The sequence below is a fragment of the Pituophis catenifer genome, unplaced genomic scaffold (assembly GCF_029215685.1).
Source record: "Pituophis catenifer annectens isolate HBS135680 unplaced genomic scaffold, rPitCat1.0.hap2 SCAF_2, whole genome shotgun sequence".
Taxonomy (NCBI): Eukaryota; Metazoa; Chordata; class Lepidosauria; order Squamata; family Colubridae; genus Pituophis; species Pituophis catenifer.
The window spans coordinates 43,084,053-43,109,000 of NW_027256882.1; the positions used below are offsets into that span (position 1 = coordinate 43,084,053).

Below are 24,948 nucleotides of genomic sequence, written 5' to 3' on the forward strand. Positions count from 1 at the left end.
ACAATCCACATGGGATAGCTCAATGCGATAAATGTTATCCGACACTGTTCCTTCTCCATTATTTCCATTTTTGTCAATGAAAATAATGTCGAAGAAACAGTGGCGGATAATACCGCGTTTCTCCAAAAAGAAGGCCAGGTCTTATTTTCTTTTCACCACTGAAAAAACGGCTAGGCCTTCTTTTTGGAGGGTTCTAATTATTGACTCACCTCGCAGTGGTGGCAGCCCCGACAGCCCCACCCAGCAGGAGCCCGCTGCTGGCCCACTTCTTCTGCGGCCGCTTGCCGCCACTCAATCCGGAGCTCTGTTATCGGCTGCAGATGCCTTCTGGCAGGCATCTAAAGGTGAAATGGAGGCCGGGGCGATGCGTGCGAGTGGCGGCAAGCAGCCACAGAAGAAGGTGAGGCAGGTATCATGGTGTACGAGGCCTGGTAAGTAGGGCAGCTCCACCACCCCCATCCCCACGCTAGCTTATTTTTTACCTGTGTGCCTCGCCCGACCCCCTGTACCCTGGGGTGAGTGGGGTCTTAATTAGAGCTAATTTTGTAGTTGGGGCTTCATTTGATCACATGTGCTCAAAAACATAATGGCTTCTTTTCAAAGTGGCTCATCGTTTTGGAGAAACACAGTATTTATCATGCTGAGTTATCCCACATCGAATTGTCCCTCAGCGAGTTCTCCCACGGTTGAGTTGGCAGTGACAAAATTGTAGCGAGATGGCTGCAGCAAGTTGTCTATGGCAAGAGGTCCCATTCTGGCTTAAACGTACTGAGTGCAGCTCATAGATGAAGATGGCATGTTCACTCAATTCCTGATATAAGGCAGAAACATTTTTAGTTTTCTACATTCATGACACATACAGACCCTCTCTTGTCAGGCCACTTCCACATGTCTTGTGTGATTCCCTCTGTTTCTAGACCTCATGACTGAAATGATGGATCTCACCAGTGACTTGGTTGGCACCGGGATTCCTTTCCTGGACTACAAATCCTATGCAGAACGCATCTTCTTTCCGGGCCACCGGGAGTCTCCACTGCAAAGGGACCTTGATGTGCCTGAATCTCGGAGGCAGACAGTTGAACAAGGCCTAGTGCAACTCTCTAATCTCCTCAACAGCAAACTCTTTCTCACCAAGGTATGTTTTAAATACGGAATCAAATCAAATTAACCACACAAAACACAGTTCTGCCATGGCAGGATCCAGACTGTAACAAATAGACTAAAATGTTGCATTTAGTATGCTATGGCTGGGTTTCCATAATAATACCCAGGCTTGTTTTAAGGCCTACAGACTGCACTCAAATAACATGCTAAATTTGTTTGGTTTCAAAAAAGCCAATGCAATCCTAAATTGCATTAACAAAGAGATACAATCAATATCAAATGAGGTACTAATACCACTCTATAAAGCCTTAGTAAGACCGAACCTAGAGTACTGCATCCAGTTTTGGTCACCACACTTTAAAAAAGATGTTGAGACTCTAAGAAAAAGTGCAGAGAAGAGCAACCAGGATGATTAGGGGACTGGAGGCTAAAACATTCGATGAACAAATGTTGCAGGAACTGGGCATGGCTAGTCTAGTGAAGAGAAGGACCAGAGGAGAATAGCAGTATTCCAATATTTGAGGAGTTGCCATAGAGAGGTGGGGGGTCAAGCTATTTTCAAAGGCACCCGAAGGCCAGACAAGGAATAATGGATGGAAGCTGATCAAGGAGAGATTCAACCTAGAAATAAGGAGAACTTTTCTGACAATGAGAACAATCAAACAATAAAACAGCTTTGCCTTCGGAAGTTGTGGGCGCTTCATCACTGGAAGCTTTCAAGAGGAGACTGGACTGCCCTCTGTCAGAAATGGCGTAGGATCTCCTGCTTGGGTGGGAGGTTGTACTAGATGACCTACAAAGTCCTTTCCAACTCTGTTAATCTGTTAAAAAAAAAACTTGGCTTTTTTTTTTTTTATTGCCTTGGCATGTTGTGCGAATCTAGCCTGCTCGTTGAATTTTTAGTATAATTGTGCAAATGCAGAAAACGGGTAACCCAGTGACAAAGTTAAATGGTGTTGTGCAAAGTCAGTGGATGTTCACTACATGAAGCATAAAATCAATTTCCCAGTCACCAGGATAGAAAAATATTGGAAAGCCTATTAGCAGTTATTACAATATGTTTTTTAAAAAGAATCTCCTGAGCATATGACTGTTACTCAGTGCAACTTTTTATTTAAAAAGTTTTATAACAAAAGCCTGTTACAGGCAGTCGTGGACTCACAACCAGTTGTTCAAAGTTCCTACTTGGGTGCTACTTAGCACTTAGACTTATATATTGCTTCATAGTGCTTTTACAGCCCTCTCTAAGTGGTTTACAGAGTCAGCCTATTGCCCCCAACAATCTGGGTCCTCATTTTACCGACCTCGGAAGGATGGAAGGCTGAGTCAACCTTGAGCCAGTGAGATTTGAACTGCCAAACTGCAGCTAGCAGTCAGCTGAAGTAGACTGCACTGCTGCACTCTAACCATTGCACCACCTTGGCTCTATGGCACCTGGGCACTTATGACTAAGATTCTAAGTTCCAGCAGTTGACCCTGTCTACACAGTCACATGACTATACTCGTTTGAGAACTGGGACACATTTATGGCCATCTGCAACATCCTACAGTCATGTGACAATGTTTTCCACCATATTTACTTCTGATTTTTGGCAAACCTCCCCCCATAGCGAACCATTGATTTGCTAAACAACCATAGTTGCTCACTTGATGACATTTTATGTCATAGTCATCAAATCGGGTTAGTCGTGTGATCAACCTGCTTTACAACTGTCACATCTTATGACCATGATGGGCAGGCTCCATTATGGTTGTAAGTTGAGAACTACCTATAATAAGTTATCTGTAAAAATAGTCAAAACAGGATGCAAAATAACAAAAATGAACAGATTCTTTGAGTGGAGGAGCAGAAAAAGAGATGGGAGGTTGGTGAGAAATTACACCGTGATGTCTTTTTAGAAAATGCAATCTTGTCCAGATTGCATATGTTCTTTCATTTGCATATAATAAGACATGGAATTTTTTGCTTTATTTATTCCTGCTTGAGGTTTTTTTTTTTTTTTTTTGCTTGTCTTAACTTTTTATGAGCTACCAATGAATTAAAATGCCTATTCTGCCCCCCCCCGAAATAATTGCACTAACTGCAATGCCATCTTAGATCATCTCCCTTTTGTCTAGTTTATTCACACCTTGGAAATCCAGCGCACCTTTTCTCCAAGGGACCGGGCTTATGTCGCATCCCTTCTCACAGTCGCCTTGCATGGGAAACTTGAGTACTTCACAGATATCCTCAAGAATCTCTTGAATGACCTGGTAGAGCAATACGTGGTCAAGAACCCAAAGCTGATGCTGAGAAGGTGAGGGTCAAGGTCAGAAGAAAAGCCCAGGGGAGATAGACAAATTGAAGAAGGATCCATGCATCGGGTCTACTGCTCATGATAGTTGGGGGATGCTACAAAGTTGGGGGACAATACAATGGGGAAGTTTTATTGTCCTTGTTCCTGATACCCAGATTTATTTTTTTTGTAGGCATCTAGTATAACTTTGTGAAACAGGACATTATTATTATTATTATTAATTCAATTTGTATGCCACCCCTCTCCGAAGATTCAGGGCGGCTCACAATGCACTTAAAATCATTATAAAAAACATTTAAAAATTAAAAACATTAAAAACTCATTCACACCATTCATGGCCGGATCTCGCTGGATTGCAAAAGCGAGATCAACGGCCCCAGGCCTGCCGGAAAAGCCAGGTCTTCACCGCTTTTCGGAAGGCCAATAGGGTGGGGATGGTCCAGACCTCAGGAGGTAACTGGTTCCAGAGAGCTGGATCCAAGAGGCCTTTGATCTTCTTTCTCAAATTGAATAACATTCTCTTGATTGCTGGCTCATATAAATAAATCTGGTCTGAATACTTACTGTACCAAAAACCATCAGAACTAAACCAGAACAATAATATTTAGTCCAGTGTTCAGTTTGCAGCAGAGACCAGCTAAAAAAAGCTTAGTTGTGGCCAAGAAGGCAATACTCCATTCCCAGTATTTGCCAGCTAACATAATGGCCCTCTAAGAAACAATAGCCTCTCACTTCTTGATATGAGAATGGAGTAAAGGTCTTTTCAGTATGGGACTTACAGTAGAATCCCCTCCATAAGAAGCTGACAGTGTCCACATCTCATAAGAGATTTAGGCCGGTATTCTCTGCATGATGTTCAAGAGTTGTTGTTTTTTTTTAAGAGAACTGAATTTGCCTCCCTTCTCAGTGTTAGGTTGTAGTTTTTAATACCCTTCGTTTTGGATTCTTTTAAACCAATTGGGAGGATTGTTAGCATTGAAGGACAATATTCAGTGGGGTCAAGGTTGAAACAACTTCATCTTCTCTTTCAGGACAGAAACTGTGGTTGAGAAGCTGCTGACCAACTGGATGTCCATCTGCCTCTATGCATTCGTCAGGGTGAGACATCCATCAATTCCATTTTACGTAGAAGGTCAACATATATACCATGTACTTCTCAGCCAGGTAGCCGCATAAACCTCTGCTCTAATGCCAAGGACCCCTTCATTCTCAGCTGTTAGGATATTGATGGAAGAGTACAGAAGGCTTAGTGAGACATCCGCGAGTGTCCTCTTGTGCATTAAATATTGCTAAAGCAGATGAATAAGAATCTGAGCTGGCTCTGGATCAGGAACAAGACATTCTAGCCAAGGTTTTTTTTTTTTTGTAATTAGTGACATGATGACATACTGGGAACAGTCAGACCTGTGAAATAGGAATTTATACTGTGCCTGTTTTTTGGCACACTAGTGCTTAGGTTGAACCCAGACATTTTTAATGCTGCTGCAAGCCGGCCAGCTGCTGACTAAAACAGATCTGCTTATCCTATGAATTGAATGTTGAATGTCCTTCTGAATCTTTCATGGTTTTGAGACCCAGGTGATGCCTTTTCCTAAGATCCATCAACTTATAATATATTTGCATGGTCCTAATGTTGCACATCAGACTGGATTCATTTGCCAGATGAAAGTTAAAAATTGGCACTGAACCTGGCCAAAGATTTCAGTCACCCACTGATCTATTTCTTATATACAACTAAAAGGTCAGAAATGCAAGGTGGAAACTTTAAATGCTCTAGATCCGTGATGGCGAACCTATGGCACACGTGCCCAAAGTGGCACACGAAGCCATTTCGCCCGGCACGCACGGCCTTGCCTGTTTGTCTTCCGGGATTCTGGCATGCATGCGTGCGTGATGATCAGCTGTCCTTCATGTGCGCTGCAAGTGCCGAAAACTGGTCTGTGTATGTGCACCAACCAGCTGATCATCGCGCACGCATGTACGCTAGAAACCCGGAAGACAAACAGGCAAGGCTGTGTGTGCCGGGCAACATGGCTTCGTGTGCCACTTTGGGCACGTGTGCCATAGGTTCGCCATCACGGATCTAGAGCATTTAAAGTTTCTACTTTGCATTTCTGACCTTTTAGTTGTATAAGAAATAGATCAGTGGATGACTGAAGTCTTTGGCCAGGTTCAGTGCCAAATTTTAACTTTCATCTGGCAAATAAATCCAGTCTGATGTGCAACATTAGGACCATGCAAACATATTATAATTGATGGATCTTAGGAAAGGCATCATCTGGGTCTCAAAACCCTGAAAGATTCAGAAGATTCGTTTGGTTTTTTCTGGAGCGCGGCCCCGACGAGCATGGGCATCCGTGCACGACATTTCCACGCAACCTTTTTGGCACTCGCTGCCAAAAAGGTTCGCCATCACTATTCTAGATGTTGAGGATTTCTCTGTTTCTCCATTAGGACTCTGTTGGGGAGCCCCTCTATATGCTCTTCCGGGGTATCAAGCACCAAGTAGACAAGGGGCCTGTGGACTGGGTCACTGGGAAAGCCAAGTACACCTTGAATGACAATCGACTTCTCCGAGAAGACCTGGAATATCGCACACTGGTAAGGGCTAATGAGGCACCTGTCAGGAAGAAGCACAGCTAGAACCAATCGTAGACCACGCAATCAGCTGCATGCTTCTAGCCATCTTCAGAATCCAGGATGCTTCTTTCCAACCTCCATCCTTTTTCCTACCGTAATAGTCTTCCCATTCTTAGCAAGTTGTCTTTTTCAAGTTCTGTGGATCAAGCCAACCTTCACCCTGGCTAAGCAAACGGGGTGGGAAATGGTGTGCGACTATTCTTGCCCAGTCTACTCCAACCTGTTGCTCTCCACAGCATGTTAGATTTTATTTCCCAGATTGGATGTGCTGTGACATCATTGCACAAATGGCCTGATTGCATAATGATGTCATGACACAATACAAGTACAGTAAGTATGATAGTTGCTGGTATCCTTACAATTTATATTGACTGTTTCCTAATACGATTTGACTGCTTATTTGTTCCCTATGACTATCATTAAATGTTGTACCTTATGATTCTTGAGGAATGTATCTTTACTTTTATGTATACTGAGAGCGTATGCACCAAGACAAATTCCTTCTATGTCCAATCACACTTGGCCAATAAAGAATTCTATTCTATTCTATAATTGGATTTGCTATGCAAATCCTGGGGGCTGAAGCCACAACACACCTCAACTGGAGAAGACTGTATTAAAGCATCCGCATCGTTTTTCACTTTTTTTCCCCAGCTTAAATAATACTTGACTACTTTAATAAGGCTGGGTTCACGTACTGAACTGAGATGAAGAAAATACAGTTACTGTGTCCACATAACATTTCCAACATTTCCAACCCTTCCAAGACTGAGTGGCTGTGGTTCCCGGCATCCCAATATAGTCAGCTGACTCCATCACTGACTATTGGGGGCGAGTCCTTGGCCCCCTTGGAGAGGGCGCGCAGTCTGGGAGTCCTCCTGGATACACAGCTGTCCTTGGAGGAACATCTGATGGCTGTAGCCAGGGGGACCTTTTGTCAGGTTCGTCTGATTCGCCAGTTGCGACCCTTTCTTGATCGGGATTCCATGTGCACAGTCACTCATGCCCTCGTCACCTCTCGCCTGGACTACCGCAACACTCTCTACATGGGGCTCCCCTTGAAGAGCACCCGGAGGCTCCAACTGGTCCAGAATGCGGCCGTGCGGGTAATCACGGGAGCTGCATGGCGCTCCCACATAATACCACTCCTGCGCGAGCTGCACTGGCTCCCAGTGGTCTTCCGGGTGCGCTTCAAGGTGTTGGTTACCACCTTTAAAGCGCTCCATGGCATAGGGCCTAGTTATCTTCGAGACCGCCTGCTGCTACTGACAACCTCCCACCGACCCGTGCACTCCCACAAAGAGGGCCTCCTCGGGGTGCCATCAGCCAAACAATGTAGGCTGGTGACCCCCAGGGAGAGGGCCTTCTCTGTGGGGGCACCTACCCTATGGAACCAGCTGCCCCCTGAGATAAGGAGAATCCAAGACCTCGGTGCCTTCCGCCGTGCCCTTAAAACTTTTTTTTTTCATCAAGCCGGGCTGGCTTAACATATTTTTACATTTTTAATTTTTAATTGGTTTGTCATTTTAAACTGGGGCCAAATTAATATATATTCTTTTAATTATTCTTAATGTTTGTGTTGTATGTTTTTATCTGGCTGTACACCGCCCTGAGTCCCTTGGGAGAAGGTGCGGTATATAAATTTGAAATAAAATAAAATAAAAATAAAAAATAACATAATGTTCTCAACCATTATGACATAGTTCCCATAGGGCAGTGATGGCTAACCTTTTTGCCATCAGGTGCCAGGAAGGAGGGACGGGGGAGGTTTGCGTGCGTGCGTGGCCACACCCATAATTCTATGCTCCCCGCCCCACGCATGCACACGCCCCCCTCCCCCCTGTTCCTGGCACGTGATGGCCAGTAGGCCCGTTTTTCTTTCTCACCTGGTTCCAGATCCTCTCTATGCATCTGGGGAGGGTGCAAACAGCCTTCCCCACCCCCTCGGAGGCCCTCCGGAGGCCCAAAATGGCCCATTTCCCAACTTCCGGTTGGACAGGAAGTGATGTTTTTTGCTGTCCCCAGCCTCCAGAGACTCCTAGAGAGGTTAGGCATGTGCACTGGAGTTGAGCTGGTCTCCCAGGCGACATGGCTCCGTGTGCCACCTGTGGCACGCGTGCCATAGGTTTGCCATCACGGCCATAGGCATGAAGACTGGATTCCAGCACTTACACTGAATTGCCAATTACCAGACCTATTCCCAGTGAGCCTAGCAAACTGTAAATTCAGCATGCTAAATGTGTGCCCCCAAACCCCTACTCTTTTCTACAAAGATTATGCCGAGTGAAAGTATCAGAATCTTACCTGCACAGAGTGGCTCTCTTTGAAAATGAACCGCCCCCTCTCAAATGCATTCATTTCTGCAGTTTAATTGGAGAAAACAGCTTCTCTGCAGAGCTAGCATGGAACAGGTAGTCTTCGACTTAACAACCATTTGATTAGTGACCGCTCAGAATTTCAATGGCACCGAAAAAACTGACTTATCACCGTTTTTCACACTTACGACCATTGCAGTATCCCATGATCCCGTAATCAGAATTCATATGCTTGGCAACCGATTAATATTTATGACTTTTGCTGTGTCCCGAGGGAGTCATGCGATCACCTTTTGTGACCTTCTGATAAACAGAAGTCCAAGGGGAAGCCAAATTCACTTTACAACTATGTTGCTAACGTAACAGCTGCAGTGATTCACATAACAACTGTGGCAAGAAAGGTCGCAAAATGGAGCAAAAGTCATTTAACAGCTGTCTCGCTTACCAACAGAAATTTGAGGCTCAATTGTGGTCGTAAATCGAGGGCCACCTGTATATTGCTTTGGATCTAGATTGACAGAATTCAGTTCCCCACGAATCCATAACACTTACTAACTTTTGGGCAATCGGTATCTCCCTTCCTGATCTATCTCACAGAATGGCTCTGTTCACACAGCACTTTTAACTGAGCCTGGGTGGGGTGGGGTGAGGTGAGCCAAAAACCTGGATCAAGTATCCCATTCCTCAGAGTACTGAATATGCTGATAGATCAGTCTGTCAATATTTAACAGCTTCCTGTCAACTGTTTTCCTTTCTTCTCACTGCGATGAAATCCTGCAACGCCCTCCCAAAAGCAGAGCTTCAGTAAGCATCCAGTTTCTGCTGCCAGCTGAGAGAAGAGCCTCCCAAAAGCAGCATCAGTGAGGGAAAGTTTATGAGCCCCTCCCCACCCCCAAACCAGTGGTGCTACCAGTTCGCCCTGGTTTCGTGCGAACTAGTAGTGGCGGGAGGCTCCACCCACCCGCCCAGAAACGAGCAAACCAGTAGCAACTGGTTTTGAAACCCGCCCCTGCCCCAAACTCATCTGCAATGTCACCTATCCTGCTTGCACCACTGTGTATATTTTCTCTCTGATTTTCATTCTGGCCAAATCATAATCATGACAGGGAGTGGGAGTGGGAGGGAAGCCCTCCTTTTCACTGGCTCTCTGATGGCTGATCAAATCTTTCCAGTCTTGCATGGCTGGGACATACCAGTTGGGTCACGGGGAAGGAGAGTTGCATAAGCCATGAGCCAAACCAGTGACTATGAGGATAAAAGAGAAGCCACGCGTACCTCCAATTAATTAATGAATCCAATTCTAATCCAAGACTGGCTAGGTGGCTCAGTGGCTAAGACACTGAGCTTGTCGATCAGAAAGGTCGGCGGTTCGAATCCCTAGTATAAGTCTCCTGCGTGAGCAGGGGGTTGGACTAGATGACCTCCAAGGTCCCTTCCAACTCTGTTACTATTATTACCACAGAAGGGGCCACCAGCACTCCTGTGATTGCCAGGAGCTAAGAAGAAAAGGAATACACTGGATCAGTTGGCCTTCATTTCTGGTTTTTGCAGACATTAACGGCACTGTCGCAAGCTGGGAACACCGGGGGAGGAACGGAAGGCAGCCAGGGAGTGTTGGTGAAGGGTCTGGATTGCGACACGATCACCCAAGTGAAAGAGAAGATCCTGGACCAGCTCTACAAAGGGACACCTTACTGCCATCGACCTGACCCGGACTCACTTGACTTGGGTGAGTCAAAGACGCTGGAAGAGCCACCTTGAGTAACCCCCACCCCCCCAAAGTGGAAGGCCTCCCCAAGATCCCCTAAAGTGGAAGGCCTCTTGTCAGCCTCCCTTGTCAGCTTTATCCAGGTTGCTAGGCAATTGCAAAAAAAAAGTATTCCCATCCATTTCCAAGGCAATCCAGATGAACCAAATTAGCCAACAGGATGTGGGGAGGATCCCTTGACTAACTGCAATAGCCAATAGCATGTTGGGATGAACAAATGTGGGATTTTGCAGAGTGCTGCTTCCTAACAAGTTTTGCCTTTTGTCTTTTCTTCTGGGTGATGACAACAGAATGGCGGTCTGGGCTGGCTGGACATCTCATCCTCTCTGACGAAGATGTGACTTCAATCATCCAGGGCAGCTGGAAGAGGCTCAACACACTGCAACACTATAAGGTGAGGGAAGCTCTCCTATTTTTATGGTTGTCTCTGCAGTGGTTAGCTTCACTCAGGATAAGAAAAAATATTTTGGCCTTTTCTCAGTGAGCATCTTTGTGGTTCCGTCTGGTCCTGGAACCTTCCAAAAGGGAAGAAGGTTAAGGCAAGGAGTCTTTTGGTCTTCTCTGCCTCAGAAGTCCATGAAAATACTCTCCCTTAGAATTAGGCTACAGGTGGCCTAGCAGTTAAGACACTGGGCTTGTTGACTGGACGTTTGGCAGTTTGAGACCCAAATGCAGGGGTGAAAGAACCAGCAGGTTCTGGAGAACCGGTAGCGGAAATTTTGAGTAGTTTGGAGAACCGACAAATACCACCTCTGGCTGGCCCCAGAGAATGGAGTGGGAATGGAGATTTTGCAATATCCTTCCCCCAAGAGTGGGGAGGGAATGGGGATTTTGCAGTATCCTTCCCCTGCCATGCTCACCAAGCCACACCCTTTGGGATTCTCTGCCTCCCCCCTCCCCCATGCCTCTGCCTCCACCTGGCTCCAGCACTCACTTTTCGCTCAGAGGGAGACTTAAAGCTTTGTCTGCTTGCAAGTGGGGTGCTTTGAAACAGTGCTAATCGCTCAGTTTCAAAGATCCCCACTTGCAAACAGACGAAGCTTCCAGTCTCTGTCTTTCCTCCATCCGGGCGAAATGTGTTTGGGCGCCTATGGAGCAAATCGCTCTGTTTTCAAGTGGCCCATAGGTGCCCAAACACTTTTTGCTCAGTCTTCATCATTTCTCCGTCCAGGCAAAAAGTGCATCTGGGAAGCCCTGTAAGCCGTTGCGGCCACGGGCAAGCAGATGGTGGGAGCGAATGGCCAGCCTGCCGCAAAAGAAGACATCCCCTGAAAATAAACCTAATGGTTGTTTTGGTTCCAAAAATAATATAAGACCCGGTTTTATTTTTGGGGAAACATGATATACACATTCAATCACTTTCTGATGAGGGCACCTTCAGTGTAATGGCTGGGACTCATTTTGATAATTAGCGTTGATTAGCATCAGTATAAGACTCACTATTCAGTCAATGGTTGCCTACAACTCATGCCACAATAGCTGTTTTTGGACATAAAAAATCACAACATAAGGGATACTCGGACTGATAAACAAGAGGAGCATAATTCCTCCCCTATGAAATCAAAGATAGTGAATATAGGTAGCTTGTAACTTACAACCTGTTGCTTAGCAACCAGTTGAAATTGCAATGGACCTTCACGGCGGGGACTTACAACTGAGTTCCAAAGTTCCAATCGCTGTTTCCCCCCCCCGCCTCCCCCCCCGTAGTCACATGACTGCATTTCAGATCCCTGGCAATGGCCGTTGATAGCATCACATGATCGCACTTTGGTGAAAACCGGCATTTACCACAAAACTGGCCCATAGTGTGAACTACGAGTTTGCTTACTGACCACAGCAATCGCTTAACGATTGCTGCAAAACAGATCATAAAATCAAGTTGATCGTGTGGGTGACTCACTTTGGTTTACAACAGTAACGGGCGGCCTCCGTTATAGTCGTAAGTCAAGGACTATCTGGCTGGTAATTGGCAGCCTCCCCACCTTCCCGTCCATGGTAAAATCTTCCAACCTGTCTGTGTGTATCAAGAAAGATTGCTGGCTGGACTGAAAAGAAGTAATTAAGTCCCTAGGCAGCCTATTAAGATGTAATCAGTGAACAATAGTTTTGGCTTCCTAGCACCACCATTCCGCCATCTTTCAAAATAGCTTCTCCTTACATTCTGTTAAGTTCTGCAAGGCTGGCAAGCTCAGGAAAACAAGAAACTTGGGTTTCTGGAAAAATAGCCGAATCTCGAAAACCTGCCAGAGCAATTCTCTAGCTCAACCTATAGCAAAATTAAGGTGGAGTTACTCATGAGTCTCTTTCTCCTACCTCCTCCCTACCCAGGATTTAAAAGTCTATTGTGTAATTGTCCCGTTTCCTCACTTAATTGTCTCCTCTGTATTCCCAAAGCTAGTTAGGCATTTCATCACACCTTCAGACAAAAAACTCATCCCAATCCATCTGCTGCATCTGGAAAGTTCTTAACCGACTCCTTTATTACTCCCCTAAGAGTTTTTAAAGATCAGCCTTTATAGTTCCAAAAGTGCTTTTCAAAAGGCAGCTGGACTTCCAAGGGAAAAATAAAAAACAAGAAAGTCCAGTTGCCTTTTGCAAAGCATCTTTGAAACAACCACGATCTGGGTGATTGAGAATCTCCATAGACAATCAACCTTTATGGCTAGTCCTCCTGGACAGAATAAATAAGAAAAATAAGTTGCCTATCACTGGAACAGCATCTGTCCATGTCGATTCGGGCAGTCCTCGAGTTATGACCACAATTGATCCTAAAACTTCCATTGCTAAGCAAGAGTAAGTGAATTTTGCCCCATTTTGCCCCTATTTTATGACCTTTCTTGACACAGTTAACGTGTTAGTAATGAGGTTGTTAAACGAATCTGGATTCCCATTGACTTTGTTTGTCAGAAGGTCACAAAAAATGTTCAGACAACCCTGGGATATTGCAACCGTCATAAATACATGCCAGTTGCAAAGGGTCTGAATTTTGATCATGTGACCCCGGGGATATTGCAATGGTCATAATTGTGAAAAATGGTCATAAATCACTTTTTTCAGTTCTGTTGTAACTTTGGTTGTAAGTTGAGGACTACCTGTAATTTCAGGCAACCCTCCGCCAACTACAGATAGTCCTCAACTTATGACCGGTCACTTAGATCATTTGAAGTTACAATGAACCAAAAAAGGGACTTACAACCTAGATTTGAAGTTCTGATGTCTAGGGCCCCCTTTGTGGTCACATGACTGCATTATGGATGCCCAGCTACTGACCCACATCTTTACAGCATCCTATGGTCACGTGCCTGATTTATGACATTTTTGCTGGAAACCAGCGCTTACCCATTTGAACTTGGATTTCAAGCTGACCTTGGATGCTAGCAATATAGTTTATATCTTTCACCTTCCTCAGGCTGAGGAAAAACCTTTTCTGAGCATGGTGTGCTGTATTACCATCAGCACCTCTCTCAGATTCTCTAAAATCCTCTTATCCAATTTAGTTTGCTCTTGTGGTTCAGATGAAATTAATCCGCCCTACCCTATTTTGCTATAGTGAAATTTGTAAAAGGAAATTGAATTCTCTTTTTTCACCTCTTCTATGTCAGTATTCAAGAAAGCTTAAGCCATAGTTGAATAGAGCTTTTACTTTATGATTCTTGTATTATTATTACTGACGCCATGGCTAAATTCTGTGCTGCTGAGGTAAAAACATGTCACCAAATATTATATGGTGATTGTTAGGTTTTTATGTTTCTTCAACCTATTGATTGCAATAAAGTATGTGCGTGTGAAAAGCCACTCTGAGTACTGGTTCGATCCTGGAAAAACAGGATATATACATAAATAAATAACTAGCTGCCATTAATAACAAATGCCATGATCAAATACAATAAAAGAGGCTAGTTTTAAAAATACATTCTTCATAAGGGAATCCTGACCCAAAGTATTTTGGAGGTAAAGCCTGTCCTGTCAACCTCCAAGCATTTTAAATTATGGGCACCGCTGAATTGGGTAGATTCTACTCTAATTATATCAAAAGCCATATTGTATCATATACTGTATGTTATATCACATTAGAACACAAGGAGATAAGATGGTGTTATGTGTCTAATCTCAAATGCCAACTTCCAGATATTTTTTGCTGAAGAACAATGCAACAAGATGTTGAGTCCAGAAAGCTATTTAACCCAATTTTTTTTGTTCATGCTCAGGTGCCTGATGGAGCCACTGTTGCCCTAGTCCCTCGTATGACCAAGCACCTTCCCAGGGAGAATCAGGATTACATCCCTGGAGAGAGTGAGTGACCGCGCCAACTCTTATTTGGTTATTAGGGAAAAAGCAGCTTGGGTGGACTGAATGGACAAAGGAACAAAAATGGACTGAAAGTTAGTTACCAAACCAGTTTAGAGTAGCAGGTTAATTTAAGAAGAGGGGGTGGCGGGAAGGTTCAACTGAGAAATTGAGCAACTGCCATCTGATGATCTACTGTCAATCACCCAGAGTGGTCTTATGCTGGCTTGTGCTTTAGAAACTCCAATGCTGGAGGATGCAGATGAGGGTGGCATGAAGCTTTGGCACCTGGTGAAATCGACTGAGGAACCTGAGCTGCCTAAACATCGGCGAGGGAGCCTGCGGGAACGGGAGAGAGCCAAAGCGATTCCAGAGATCTATCTAACACGCCTCCTTTCCATGAAGGTAAGAAGGGATCCAGTCTTTAGTTCTGCTCTATTTATTCCCAACCGTTCTTTCAGGCTTTATGTCCCTGGATGCAATCTTTGGACGAAGCCCTGTTGAAAGAATAATACTTTCTCCTGAACAAACATGCACAAATGCAGGTCTAGTTTCCTTGACTTGATCTCATCCACATTGTTGTTTACTAGGAATTCAGTCATTCAGTTATTCATTTATTTAGTCATTTATTTTGTCAAGCATATATAAGATTACAGATAAAAATATAAACATGATTGTGAATACATGAAATGTATAAACATGATTATGAATACATGGGATGGTTACGAATAAAAGGGGACATTAGGACAGGGATGGTAGGCACGCTGGTGCACTTATGCACACCCCTTACAGACCTCTTAGGAATGTGGTGATGTCAATAGTAGACAGTCTAAGGTTAAAGTTTTGGGGGTTTGGGGAAGAGACCACAGAGTCAGGTAGTGCGTTCCAGGCATTGACCACTCTGTTGCTGAAGTCATATTTTCTGCAATCGAGTTTGCAGTGGTTCACTTTAAGTTTGTATCTATTGTTTGCTCGTGTGTTATTATGGTTGAAGCTGAAGTAGTCATTGACAGGTAGGACATTGTAGCAGATAATTTTATGTACTACACTTAGGTATATTATGTACTACACTTAGGTGTAGTATTCAGTTGGAAGGCACATTAGGACAGATAAAAGGAGACATTTCAACACACCAGGCATATGGGATTCTTTGACACAAGGTGTAGTAATAATGTTAGGATTGCTGAGAAGTTGCCCAACACAATATGCTTCTAAGGGGGCTCCATAGGAAAAAGTATTTAAGGTAGATGCACATTTTTGCTTTCCAACTCTGTGATAGAAAGATTTCTTCATTAGAGGAGATTAAGACAAACAGCAACAGATAATTTGGTTTAAGAGATTCTGTTTTTAAAAAATGCATGTAGGAAATGACCAGCTATTTTTTTCTTCTCTTCTCTTGATCTATTCCAGGAGTCTCCAAACTTGGAAGACATGTGGACTTCAACCCCCAGAATTCCCTAGCCAGCATGGCTGGCTGAGGAATTTTGGGCGTTGAAATCCACAAGTCTTAAAGTTTCCACATTTGAAGACTCCTGATCAATCAGGATTCTCTAGCCCACAGAATTTGTGATTTCCTTAGCTGGTTTTCCTTAGATCAGAACTACATGGTGGGATCACCTTTCCCACTTTGACACATAAGGGGAGAATCCATAACATCCATTGGCTGTAAATTTATCCTAAACTTTCCTTCAAGGTTTTCATTGCTCTTGTATTTGTTAGCCCCCAAGAGGACTGTGCCATAACTTGGTCCGATTTGTTCTATATTTGCTTGTAGGGCACACTACAGAAATTTGTAGACGATTTATTCCAAGTGATCCTCAGTACCAATCGTCCTGTCCCTCTGGCTGTGAAATATTTTTTTGACCTGCTAGATGAGCAAGCACTGAATCACGGGATCACAGATCCAGAAACCATCCATATCTGGAAAACAAATAGGTAGGCAACCAAATCTACTGGAAGCCGCTTCTCAGAAGCTGAATGTCTTGATCGTGCTATTTATTGGCTTGCTCTTCATTTCCCCACAGAAGATAATAACCCCACAAAACTCTGCTGATGCCCAGCCCAATATCATCTCTGTGATATTAATAATCCTATTTTACAGTTAGGGTATATTACACTCAGAAAATTATGGACCAGTCTAGATGCGAGAGTGAATATGGCACCAGTGGGAGGGGACTTTATCTGTAAGACAAAATAATTAGAAATTTTGTAGGCACTGCATTTGGAAGAAATTAGGGTAAACCACGCTGTTTCATGTTTTATAGGCTTAGTTCAGGGATGAAATCCAGCAGGTTCTGACAGGTTCTGGAGAACCGGGTAGCGGAAATTTTGAGCAGTTTGGAGAAGCAGCAAATACCACCTCTGGCTGGCTCCAGAGTGGGGTGGGAATGGAGATTTTGAAATAGTCTTCCCCCAGGAGTGGGGAGGGAATGGGGATTTTGCAGTATCCTTCCCCTGGAGTGAGGTGGGAATGGAGATTTTGCAGTAACCTTCCCCCCCCCCAGGAGTGGGGCGGGAATGGGGATTTTGCGCCCCTGGAGTGAGGTGGGAATGGAGATTGTGCAATATCCTTCCCCCAGAAGAGGGGAGGGAATGGGGATTTTGCAGTATCCTTCCCCTGGAGTGAGGTGGGAATGGAGATTTTGCAGTAACCTTCCCCCCCCCCAGGAGTGGGGCGGGAATGGGGATTTTGCGCCCCTGGAGTGAGGTGGGAATGGAGATTTTGCAATATCCTTCCCCCAGGAGAGGGGAGGGAATGGGGATTTTGCAGTATCCTTCTCCTGGAGTGAGGTGGGAATGGAGGTTTTGCAGTATCCTTCCCCTGCCAGCCTACCAAGCCACGCCCACAGAACTGGTAGTAAAAAAATTTAGATTTCACCACTGCCTTAGTTAAGTAGCCTATAAATTGCACTACAGAAATACTTCACATCATGAAACTGGCATGTTTTGCACGTACAGTAATAGTGTCACTGACGCTTAATTCACTGGTTGACTCATGTGCCCAGGGCACATTTCATTTGTAGACAGCTCCAAACAGCCAATGACAGCATCGATATGGTGACCTTGGCCTCATGACATCATTGCACAAATGGCATGATTGCGTCATGATGTCATGACGCTACACAAGTTACAGTAAGTATGATCATTGTAAAATGGGTCAGCCGCATGACGGACCCAATTTTACATTTTTTGCAACAGTTGTTAAGCAAACTCTGCAGTTGTAAAAAGGCCTCTGTGGTTGTTAAGCAAACACAGCAGTTGTTAAGTAAAGCCATAGTTCACTATTGGCACCAAAAGGTGCTTTTTTTTTTTTCAAGAGGCAATTGGACTTTCTGGTTTTACTTTGAAGATGCTTCGCTTCTCATCCAAGAAGCTTCTTCAGCTCTGACTGGATGGTGGGGAATGGAAGGATTCAGAATCCAGTCAGAGCTGAAGAAGCTTCTTGGATGAGAAGCGAAATGTCTTCAAAGTAAAAAAAAGAAACTCCAACTGCCTCTTGAAAAAGCACTTTTGGGACAAGCATGACCTGGATGGTTGAGAATCTCCGTTGAGATTCACTATTGGGCACTTTTCCCCCAAAAAACCAGAAGTTTGATTTTCAACAAAACTGTCATAAAACCTGGTCATGGGGCCACAGGATACTGCGGCCTGGTTGCCAAGTGCCTGAAGTTTGGTCATGTGACCGCAGGCGGGGCCCGACCATCAGAACTATAAATCCGGGTCATAAATACCTCCCATGTAGGTCTGTTGCGACTTCGAATACTTACTAAGTGACCAGTTGTAAGTCGAGAATGACATTTACATAACTGATATCATTTCTGTCATGATGTTCTCATGAATGTGTCGTTTGCCAGCCTCTACGTGTTAGCAGTCCTGACGAGCGCTCTCGACTGAGCCTTTTTTCTTCCTGCAGTCTGCCTTTAAGGTTCTGGATCAACATCATCAAGAACCCTCAGTTTGTGTTTGATGTGCAAACGTCAGATAATGTGGACGCTGTGCTCTTGGTCATTGCTCAGACCTTCATGGACTCCTGCACCCTTGCTGACCACAAACTGGGTCGGGTAAGCCTGGAAGAATGCAGCTGAGAATGAATGTGAAGAGAATCTGGAAGCCATGTCCCCCCCCCCCCCCCAAATGATTATTTCCTGGTGCAAGACGTGTGTGACAGGGTATCCAGATGTTTAGATCTAGGCTGCATTAACGGAGGGATAGAATCAAGATCACGTGAAGTGTTAGTACCAATTCATAGTGCCTTGGTAAGGCCACACTTGGATTACTGCATTCAGTTTTGGTCGCCATGGTGTGAAAAAGATGTTGAGACTCTAGAAAAAGTGTAGAGAAGAACAACAAAGAGGATTAGGGGACTGGAGGCTAAAACATATAAAGAATGGTTGCTGGAATTGGGTATGTCTAGTTTAATGCAAGTGTTCCAGTAGCAGTGATAGCAGTGTTCCAGTATCTCGGGGGCTGCCACAAAGAAGAGGTAGTCAAGCTATTCTCCAAAGCACCTGAGAGTAGGACAAGAAGCAATGGATGGAAACTAATCAAGGAGAGATGCAACCTAGAACTAAGGAGAAATTTTCTGATAGAACAATTGATCGGTGGAACAACTTGCCTCTAGAAGTTGTAAATGCTCCAACACTGGAGGTTTTTAAGAAGAGATTGGACAACCATTTGTTTGAAATGGTATAGGGCTTCCTGCCTGAGCAGGGGGTTGGACTAGAAGACCTCCAAAGTCCCTTCCAGCTCTGTTATTCTACTCTATTGTTTTTCTCTCAACTAGCTGGTTCCATGATTTGATCTATATTCTAGCAAGATCTCAAAGGAGCTATAGTTAATATGATATGATTAATAATATAATAATATAATATAATATAATATAATATAATATAATATAATATAATATAATATAATATAATATAATATAATATAATATAATATAATATAATATAATATAATATAATATAATATAATATAATATAATATAATATAATATAATTAATATACTATACTATGCTATGCTATGCTATGCTATGCTATGCTATGCTATACTATACTATACTATACTATAATATAATATAATATAATATAATAATATAAATATAACAATAAAAAACAAGAACTCGACAGCACCTTCTCTTGTGGTTATATTGTCTCCTGGTATAGAAGCCACAGGATTTTCTTAAAGGGAAGATGCTACTTTATGAGCATTAGTGTAACTTGTCATATGAGATGTGGTTGCTGCATTATCATGGATATCTCTTAGCTAATTCTAGTGATGCCAGCAATGCTTAGGAGCTCTGCACCCATTTTTCAAAGGAAGATTCAGGTGTGATTGCTTGGATAAGGAGAAGAAATGGAAGTATTCTGCCAGTGCCTCCAGTTACAGTTTTTGCTTCCTTTCCACCTCATTCCCTCTGAGAGAGTTGTTAATTATTTTCTTTATGCGTAAAATTTTCTGGGCGTTGAAATTAATGTCTTGCTTTTCTGGTGGCCTTTCCAGGATTCCCCAATTAACAAGCTGCTCTATGCCCGCGACATTCCACGCTATAAACAGATGGTGGAAAGGTAAGGAAGAAGATTCAAAGGGAGGCCAGATGTATTCAGAGAAGGAGAACAGGCAGAGGACAAGCTGGATGCAACAATAATAAGAAAGAACCTTTCTCTTCTGCAGGTACTATGCAGATATTCGCCAAACCATCTCAGCCAGCGATCAGGAGATGAATTCTGCCTTGGCGGAGCTGTCACGGGTAAGAATCCTCCCAGCTACATCCCTCCATTTTTTTCTACACATTCCTAGCCAAGGCCTTTATGAGGGCCGTTCTTAGAAGCAGCATCGGTGTCTCTTGCCTCTTGTGATTTCCTTATAGGTAGTCTTCGACTTATGACCAGTTGCTTAGCGACTCTTCAAAGTTATGACTTACCTGGAAAAGTTATGGGAGTTATGACACAGTCGATCTCCCCCGGGTCACATGACCACGCCCTTCAGGCGCTTGGCAACACAGCCGCATTAACCACTGTTTGCTAGATCCCACAGTCACTTGGCTGCATTTCATGACATTTTTGCCTCAAACTGCCACTTACTTCTGGGTTTTGGCAAAACTACACCTGTAACGAACCGTTGGTTCGCTTAACGGCCACTGCATTTGTTTAATGGTGCAGGGTTTGTTTTTCAACCGCCGCATAAAAGGGTTATAAAATCAAGTCAGCCAGTAGGCCCCGCTACGGTTATAACTGGAAGGCTGCCTGTACTGCAATGATTTGTAGCCTGGGCTCTCTTTGAAGATCATTCAGGAACTTCAGTTTCTTCAAAACCAAGCTTCAGCGTTGCTCAATGGAATTGGCTGATGAAATCATGTGAAACCAATGCTTGGCAGCTGCTTTGGTGGCCAAGCCATGTCTCCATCTGGTTGGAGATTTCTAACGGCCTGAATGACTCCTGGTGATAAGGGTAATAGCGAAGGTATCTCAAGGAACTTCTCTTCCTTATGAACTTGCCCAGGCTTTTTAGTCACTTTTTAGGCTGCTTTTTAGGTTCTCTCCCCATGTGAATAAATCAAGAGTCTGCAAGGGACAGACTTCTCTTAGACAGAGGCCCCATCAGACCTTGCTCACCAAAGTCTTTTAGAATGAAGCTTCTATTCCCCGAGGCATTTCTCTAGTTTATGTTGTGGTCTGCCAGCAGCCTGTGTAGCTGGCAGCAGTCGGACAGTGAGGAGGCTGGGGAGGACAATGGGCCAGTCCTGGAGTCAGGGGAAGGCCCGGACGAGGGCTCTGCATCAGAGGCAGAGATGGGGCCAGGGCCATCTGGGAGTGATGTACGGACTTCGGAGCCTCCAGAGACAGACATCAGAGAGGCAGAGGAACAGGAGGAGCCTGTTCCTAGTGCACAGAAGGCAAGAGCAGCTAAAGCAAAAAGGATGACTCGGGAGTAAGGCCAGGAGATGATTGGCCCCTCCAAGAAGGCTTAAAAGATCTTGGGATCTTTGTAGGAAAGCAACGTTGCTACATTTGTTTCTTGTCAGCATCTCTTGCTTCTGAACTTTTGACAAGAAAAGCCTTTGGCAAGGTACCAAAGAAGACAAAGGTTTGTGATAAGGCTGAAGGACTGTTTATGAAGGATTTGTATGGGAATTAATTTGGACTAAGATGAGAATGAAGTAATTCTCAGCTGTTCTAATAAAATATCTTTGTTTAGGACTGATTGTGTCTGGTAATAACTACTTGGGCCTAGGTCATAACAGTTTATATGCTCACTTTCACCGAGTACAGCACCTTTGGGACAACCATGACCTGATGGATGACTGAGAATCTCCATAAAACTAGGATTCATTCAAATCATCCACAGGCTGCAGGCCTAACTCTGGTCATGTAGCCCTTGTTCGTTCCTTGGCATATCCAGCTAAAAGGCTCCGATAAGATATGATGAGGTAGGCATGAAATGGAGAAGAGGAGGCAATTCATCTGCCTTAGTGTAAGGGAGTCTGTGACTCATTTGCCACCTGGCCTGCCCAGCGTGGAACTTGATCTACTGTACTTTGAAACATGGCTTAGTGAGGCTTTGGCTCCCATAACTAAAAATAGCTGGTGTCTCTTGCTTACAGAATTACTCAGGTGAACTCAATTCCTTGGTGGCTCTGCATGAACTCTACAAGTACATCAACAAATACTATGATCAGGTGAGGCTATTTTCCTTCCAGCTTCGGGTTTTGTTTTGTTTTGTTTTGTTTTGTTTTGTTTTGTTTTGTTTTGTTTTGTTTTGTTTTGTTTTGTTTTGTTTTGTTTTGTTTTGTTTTGTTTTGTTTTGTTTTGTTGGGGAAGGGGAGATGTAGAGACCCACACACACCCATCTTCCCTATTCTGATTGTGGTGACAAATGAGTGACAAGAAGATTATGGCTCTCTTTGGGTGCCCCAGTGGCAAAACAATATCTTCAGATTGTATTCCACCAGAGTTTTTGGAGCATTGGTGACTAAAGAGAAAGCAAGTCCCGTAAAGCAATCTGCTTCTTGCATTCTGTCAAACTGAATTTAATAAACTTAAAACTCCTCTCACTCCATGTCTCAGACATCTGTTTTCATACTTCTCCTTGGCTTATGAAAAGTCTGTAAGGAAAGGAAATCTGGGGATCCATTTTGAGCACAGGGGACGAATCCAGTTCTCCAGATCTGAAGGAGCACATTCCACAGTTAGAACATCACCATCAAAAAGACCCCAATGCCAGCAGATGCCCCGTATCAGGCAAGGAAAACACCCAGAATACGTCAGTCAAAGCTTCCAAGATTTGGGAAGCTTTAGATCAGGGGTGTCAAACTGGATTTCTTCGAGGGCCAGATCAGCATTGTAGTTCTCTTCTGCAGGCCAGCAGAGGGAGCGCACACCTCTTGCAACACCCTGTCAGCCAAAATGGGGCACACACATACACAAACACCCACACCCACAGGGTGCTGCAGGAGGCTGTCGAGGCCGAAAACGGGGCATGGGGGGCAGTGGTGAAATCCAATTTTTTTTACTACCGGTTCTGTGGGCGTGGCTTGGAGGGTGTGGTGTGGCTTGGTGGGCATGGCCTGGTGGGTGTGGCAGGGGAAGGATACTGCCAAATCTCCATTCCCACCCCAGTCCAAGGGAAGGATACTGCAAAATCCCCATTCCCTCCCCACTCTGAGGGAAGGATATTGCAAAATCTCCATTCCCACCCCACTCTAGGGCCAGCCAGAGGTGGCATTTGCCGGTTCTGCAAACTGCTCAAAATTTCTGCTACCGGCTCTCCAGAACCTGCTGGATTTCACCCCTGATGGGGGGCCATTTTGGCTGCCAGAGGCACTCCAGGACGGTCCTTTGCTATTTCCAGACTGGCCCCATGGGCCAGATTTAAGCACCCCATGAGCCAGATCCAGCCCTTGAGTTTGACACCCCTGGTTTAGATTAACTGTCCCATGAGGCCTGTCTCTCACAAGCCAGAGATTTCTTCCGTTGGGGCATTCCCGCAAATATCCAGGCCTGATGGTGAAGGCCGTCATTGGTTAATAGCTCCGGTTCTGCCCACAGATCATCACAGCCTTGGAGGAAGACCCGATCGCACAGAAAATGCAGCTGGGATATCGCCTGCAACAGATTGCCGCAGCAGTGGAGAACAAAGTCACAGACTTGTGAGGTGTCCGAGGGACAGTCAGCTAGAAAGAAAACAAGACAGCACCCACCGCCATCCCAACCGATGCTCTATGCTGAGGTGGAGAGAAGCAGCAGCAGCAGCAGCAGCAGATGGTCAGAAAATGCCAAGGGCGAGGAGGTGCCAGAGAACTTTTTTTTTTACAGACTCTTTTTTTTTTAAGAAAAAAAAATAACACTTAAAATAATGATAATAATGAACTTGTGCCCAGAAGCCGAAAGGCTCCCTCAGATGAACTGAGCCATTTTCAGCCAGGAGGCCAGATGTTATGAATGTGCCAAGGGAGTTAGAGAACAGTGCAGCTGTGAGGGATGCCGGATCTTTACACACACACACATTCACACACCCTGTGAAGAATGAGGTGGGAACCAGAACTCTCATTGAGCTTCCTATGGACTTTCCTTAGAGAGAGAACCCTACTGGCTTAACGTGGGGAGATTCACCCCTGCCCTTCTTGCTGCACTTGGAGTCTCTCAACACCCAGCGAGACGTACCTTCCTCTGGAATGATGGGGGACGAGCTGAGATGAGCACAACGGACAAAGGAACAGGCAGAGGAAGGGAAGATCCAGCTCCCAACTTGCGGAAATCCCTGAAAGACGGGGGGAAATCACCTCTCCTTCCTCACTAAAGATGGTCATAGGTGTGCCTTCCTGTAGCTGCTGCTTCTGGCCCTTGCCCCGTTCTTGCTTTCCTCAAAAGCACAAACGACACTGCCACCGTTGGCCTTGCCTTCCCAACAATGAACTGGGGGTTGCCAGTCGCTCTGCAGAGAAAAGGCGAGACCTGTGTAGGAGCTTCAAGGTTTTGAGGTCCTCCCCGGCCCCTTTGGGTTAGCACTTCTTCCTCCTGAGAATTCCTTCTTCCTAGACGCCAGATTCACCCTTCTTTCAAGCCTTCATTAGAGTCTTTCCCATCTTTTTTTTTCAGAGGCTTTTTGGAAGGATGACAAAAGCTGATGATTTGCCCCTTTGGTTTTTCTCCTTCACCCTGGCAGGTTTTGCTATTTGTATGCATTGTGGCTACCCAGGGCCCCATTCGTTGCCATGCCCTTCTCCTCCTGTCTCTTTGAGAGCGGCTAGATTTACAGGCATTAGCAGATGATAATGTTTATCTCCCTGTCATGACAGGTACCGCCTGCTGATTTTTGTAACTTAATCTTGCTATTAAAGAGCACGGGGAAAAGCCAAGCAGAGCCACGCGCCCCCCCCCTTTTTTTTTTTGGCCAGCTTTATTCTGATTAAAATTAAATCTCAGCCATGGGTTGATGCATTGCCTAATTGTTCCCCAGTCCTTTCTGTCAAGAGATGAGGTGAGCACATCAGCGCTCTTAATTTCATTTCCTTTCCTCTTTGTCTCTTCTTCTTGT

At 44.6% G+C, this 24,948-nt stretch overlaps 1 protein-coding gene across 1 annotated transcript in view; it reads left to right on the forward strand.

Annotated features, from left to right (window-relative positions):
• Window positions 1-23,679, forward strand: part of PLXNB1 (plexin B1) — a 97,339-nt gene extending 73,660 nt beyond the window's left edge. Inside the window, exons 23-36 of the mRNA XM_070933505.1 lie at window positions 918-1,135; window positions 3,223-3,401; window positions 4,433-4,499; window positions 5,856-6,002; window positions 9,908-10,085; window positions 10,415-10,518; window positions 14,333-14,417; window positions 14,650-14,816; window positions 16,186-16,346; window positions 18,325-18,472; window positions 19,915-19,979; window positions 20,086-20,161; window positions 22,016-22,090; window positions 23,460-23,679. Of these exons, the coding sequence (XP_070789606.1) occupies window positions 918-1,135; window positions 3,223-3,401; window positions 4,433-4,499; window positions 5,856-6,002; window positions 9,908-10,085; window positions 10,415-10,518; window positions 14,333-14,417; window positions 14,650-14,816; window positions 16,186-16,346; window positions 18,325-18,472; window positions 19,915-19,979; window positions 20,086-20,161; window positions 22,016-22,090; window positions 23,460-23,564 (1,775 nt within the window). The 3' untranslated portion in view covers window positions 23,565-23,679. The remainder of the gene's footprint in view (window positions 1-917; window positions 1,136-3,222; window positions 3,402-4,432; window positions 4,500-5,855; window positions 6,003-9,907; window positions 10,086-10,414; window positions 10,519-14,332; window positions 14,418-14,649; window positions 14,817-16,185; window positions 16,347-18,324; window positions 18,473-19,914; window positions 19,980-20,085; window positions 20,162-22,015; window positions 22,091-23,459) is intronic.
• Window positions 23,680-24,948: the final 1,269 nt, after the last annotated feature.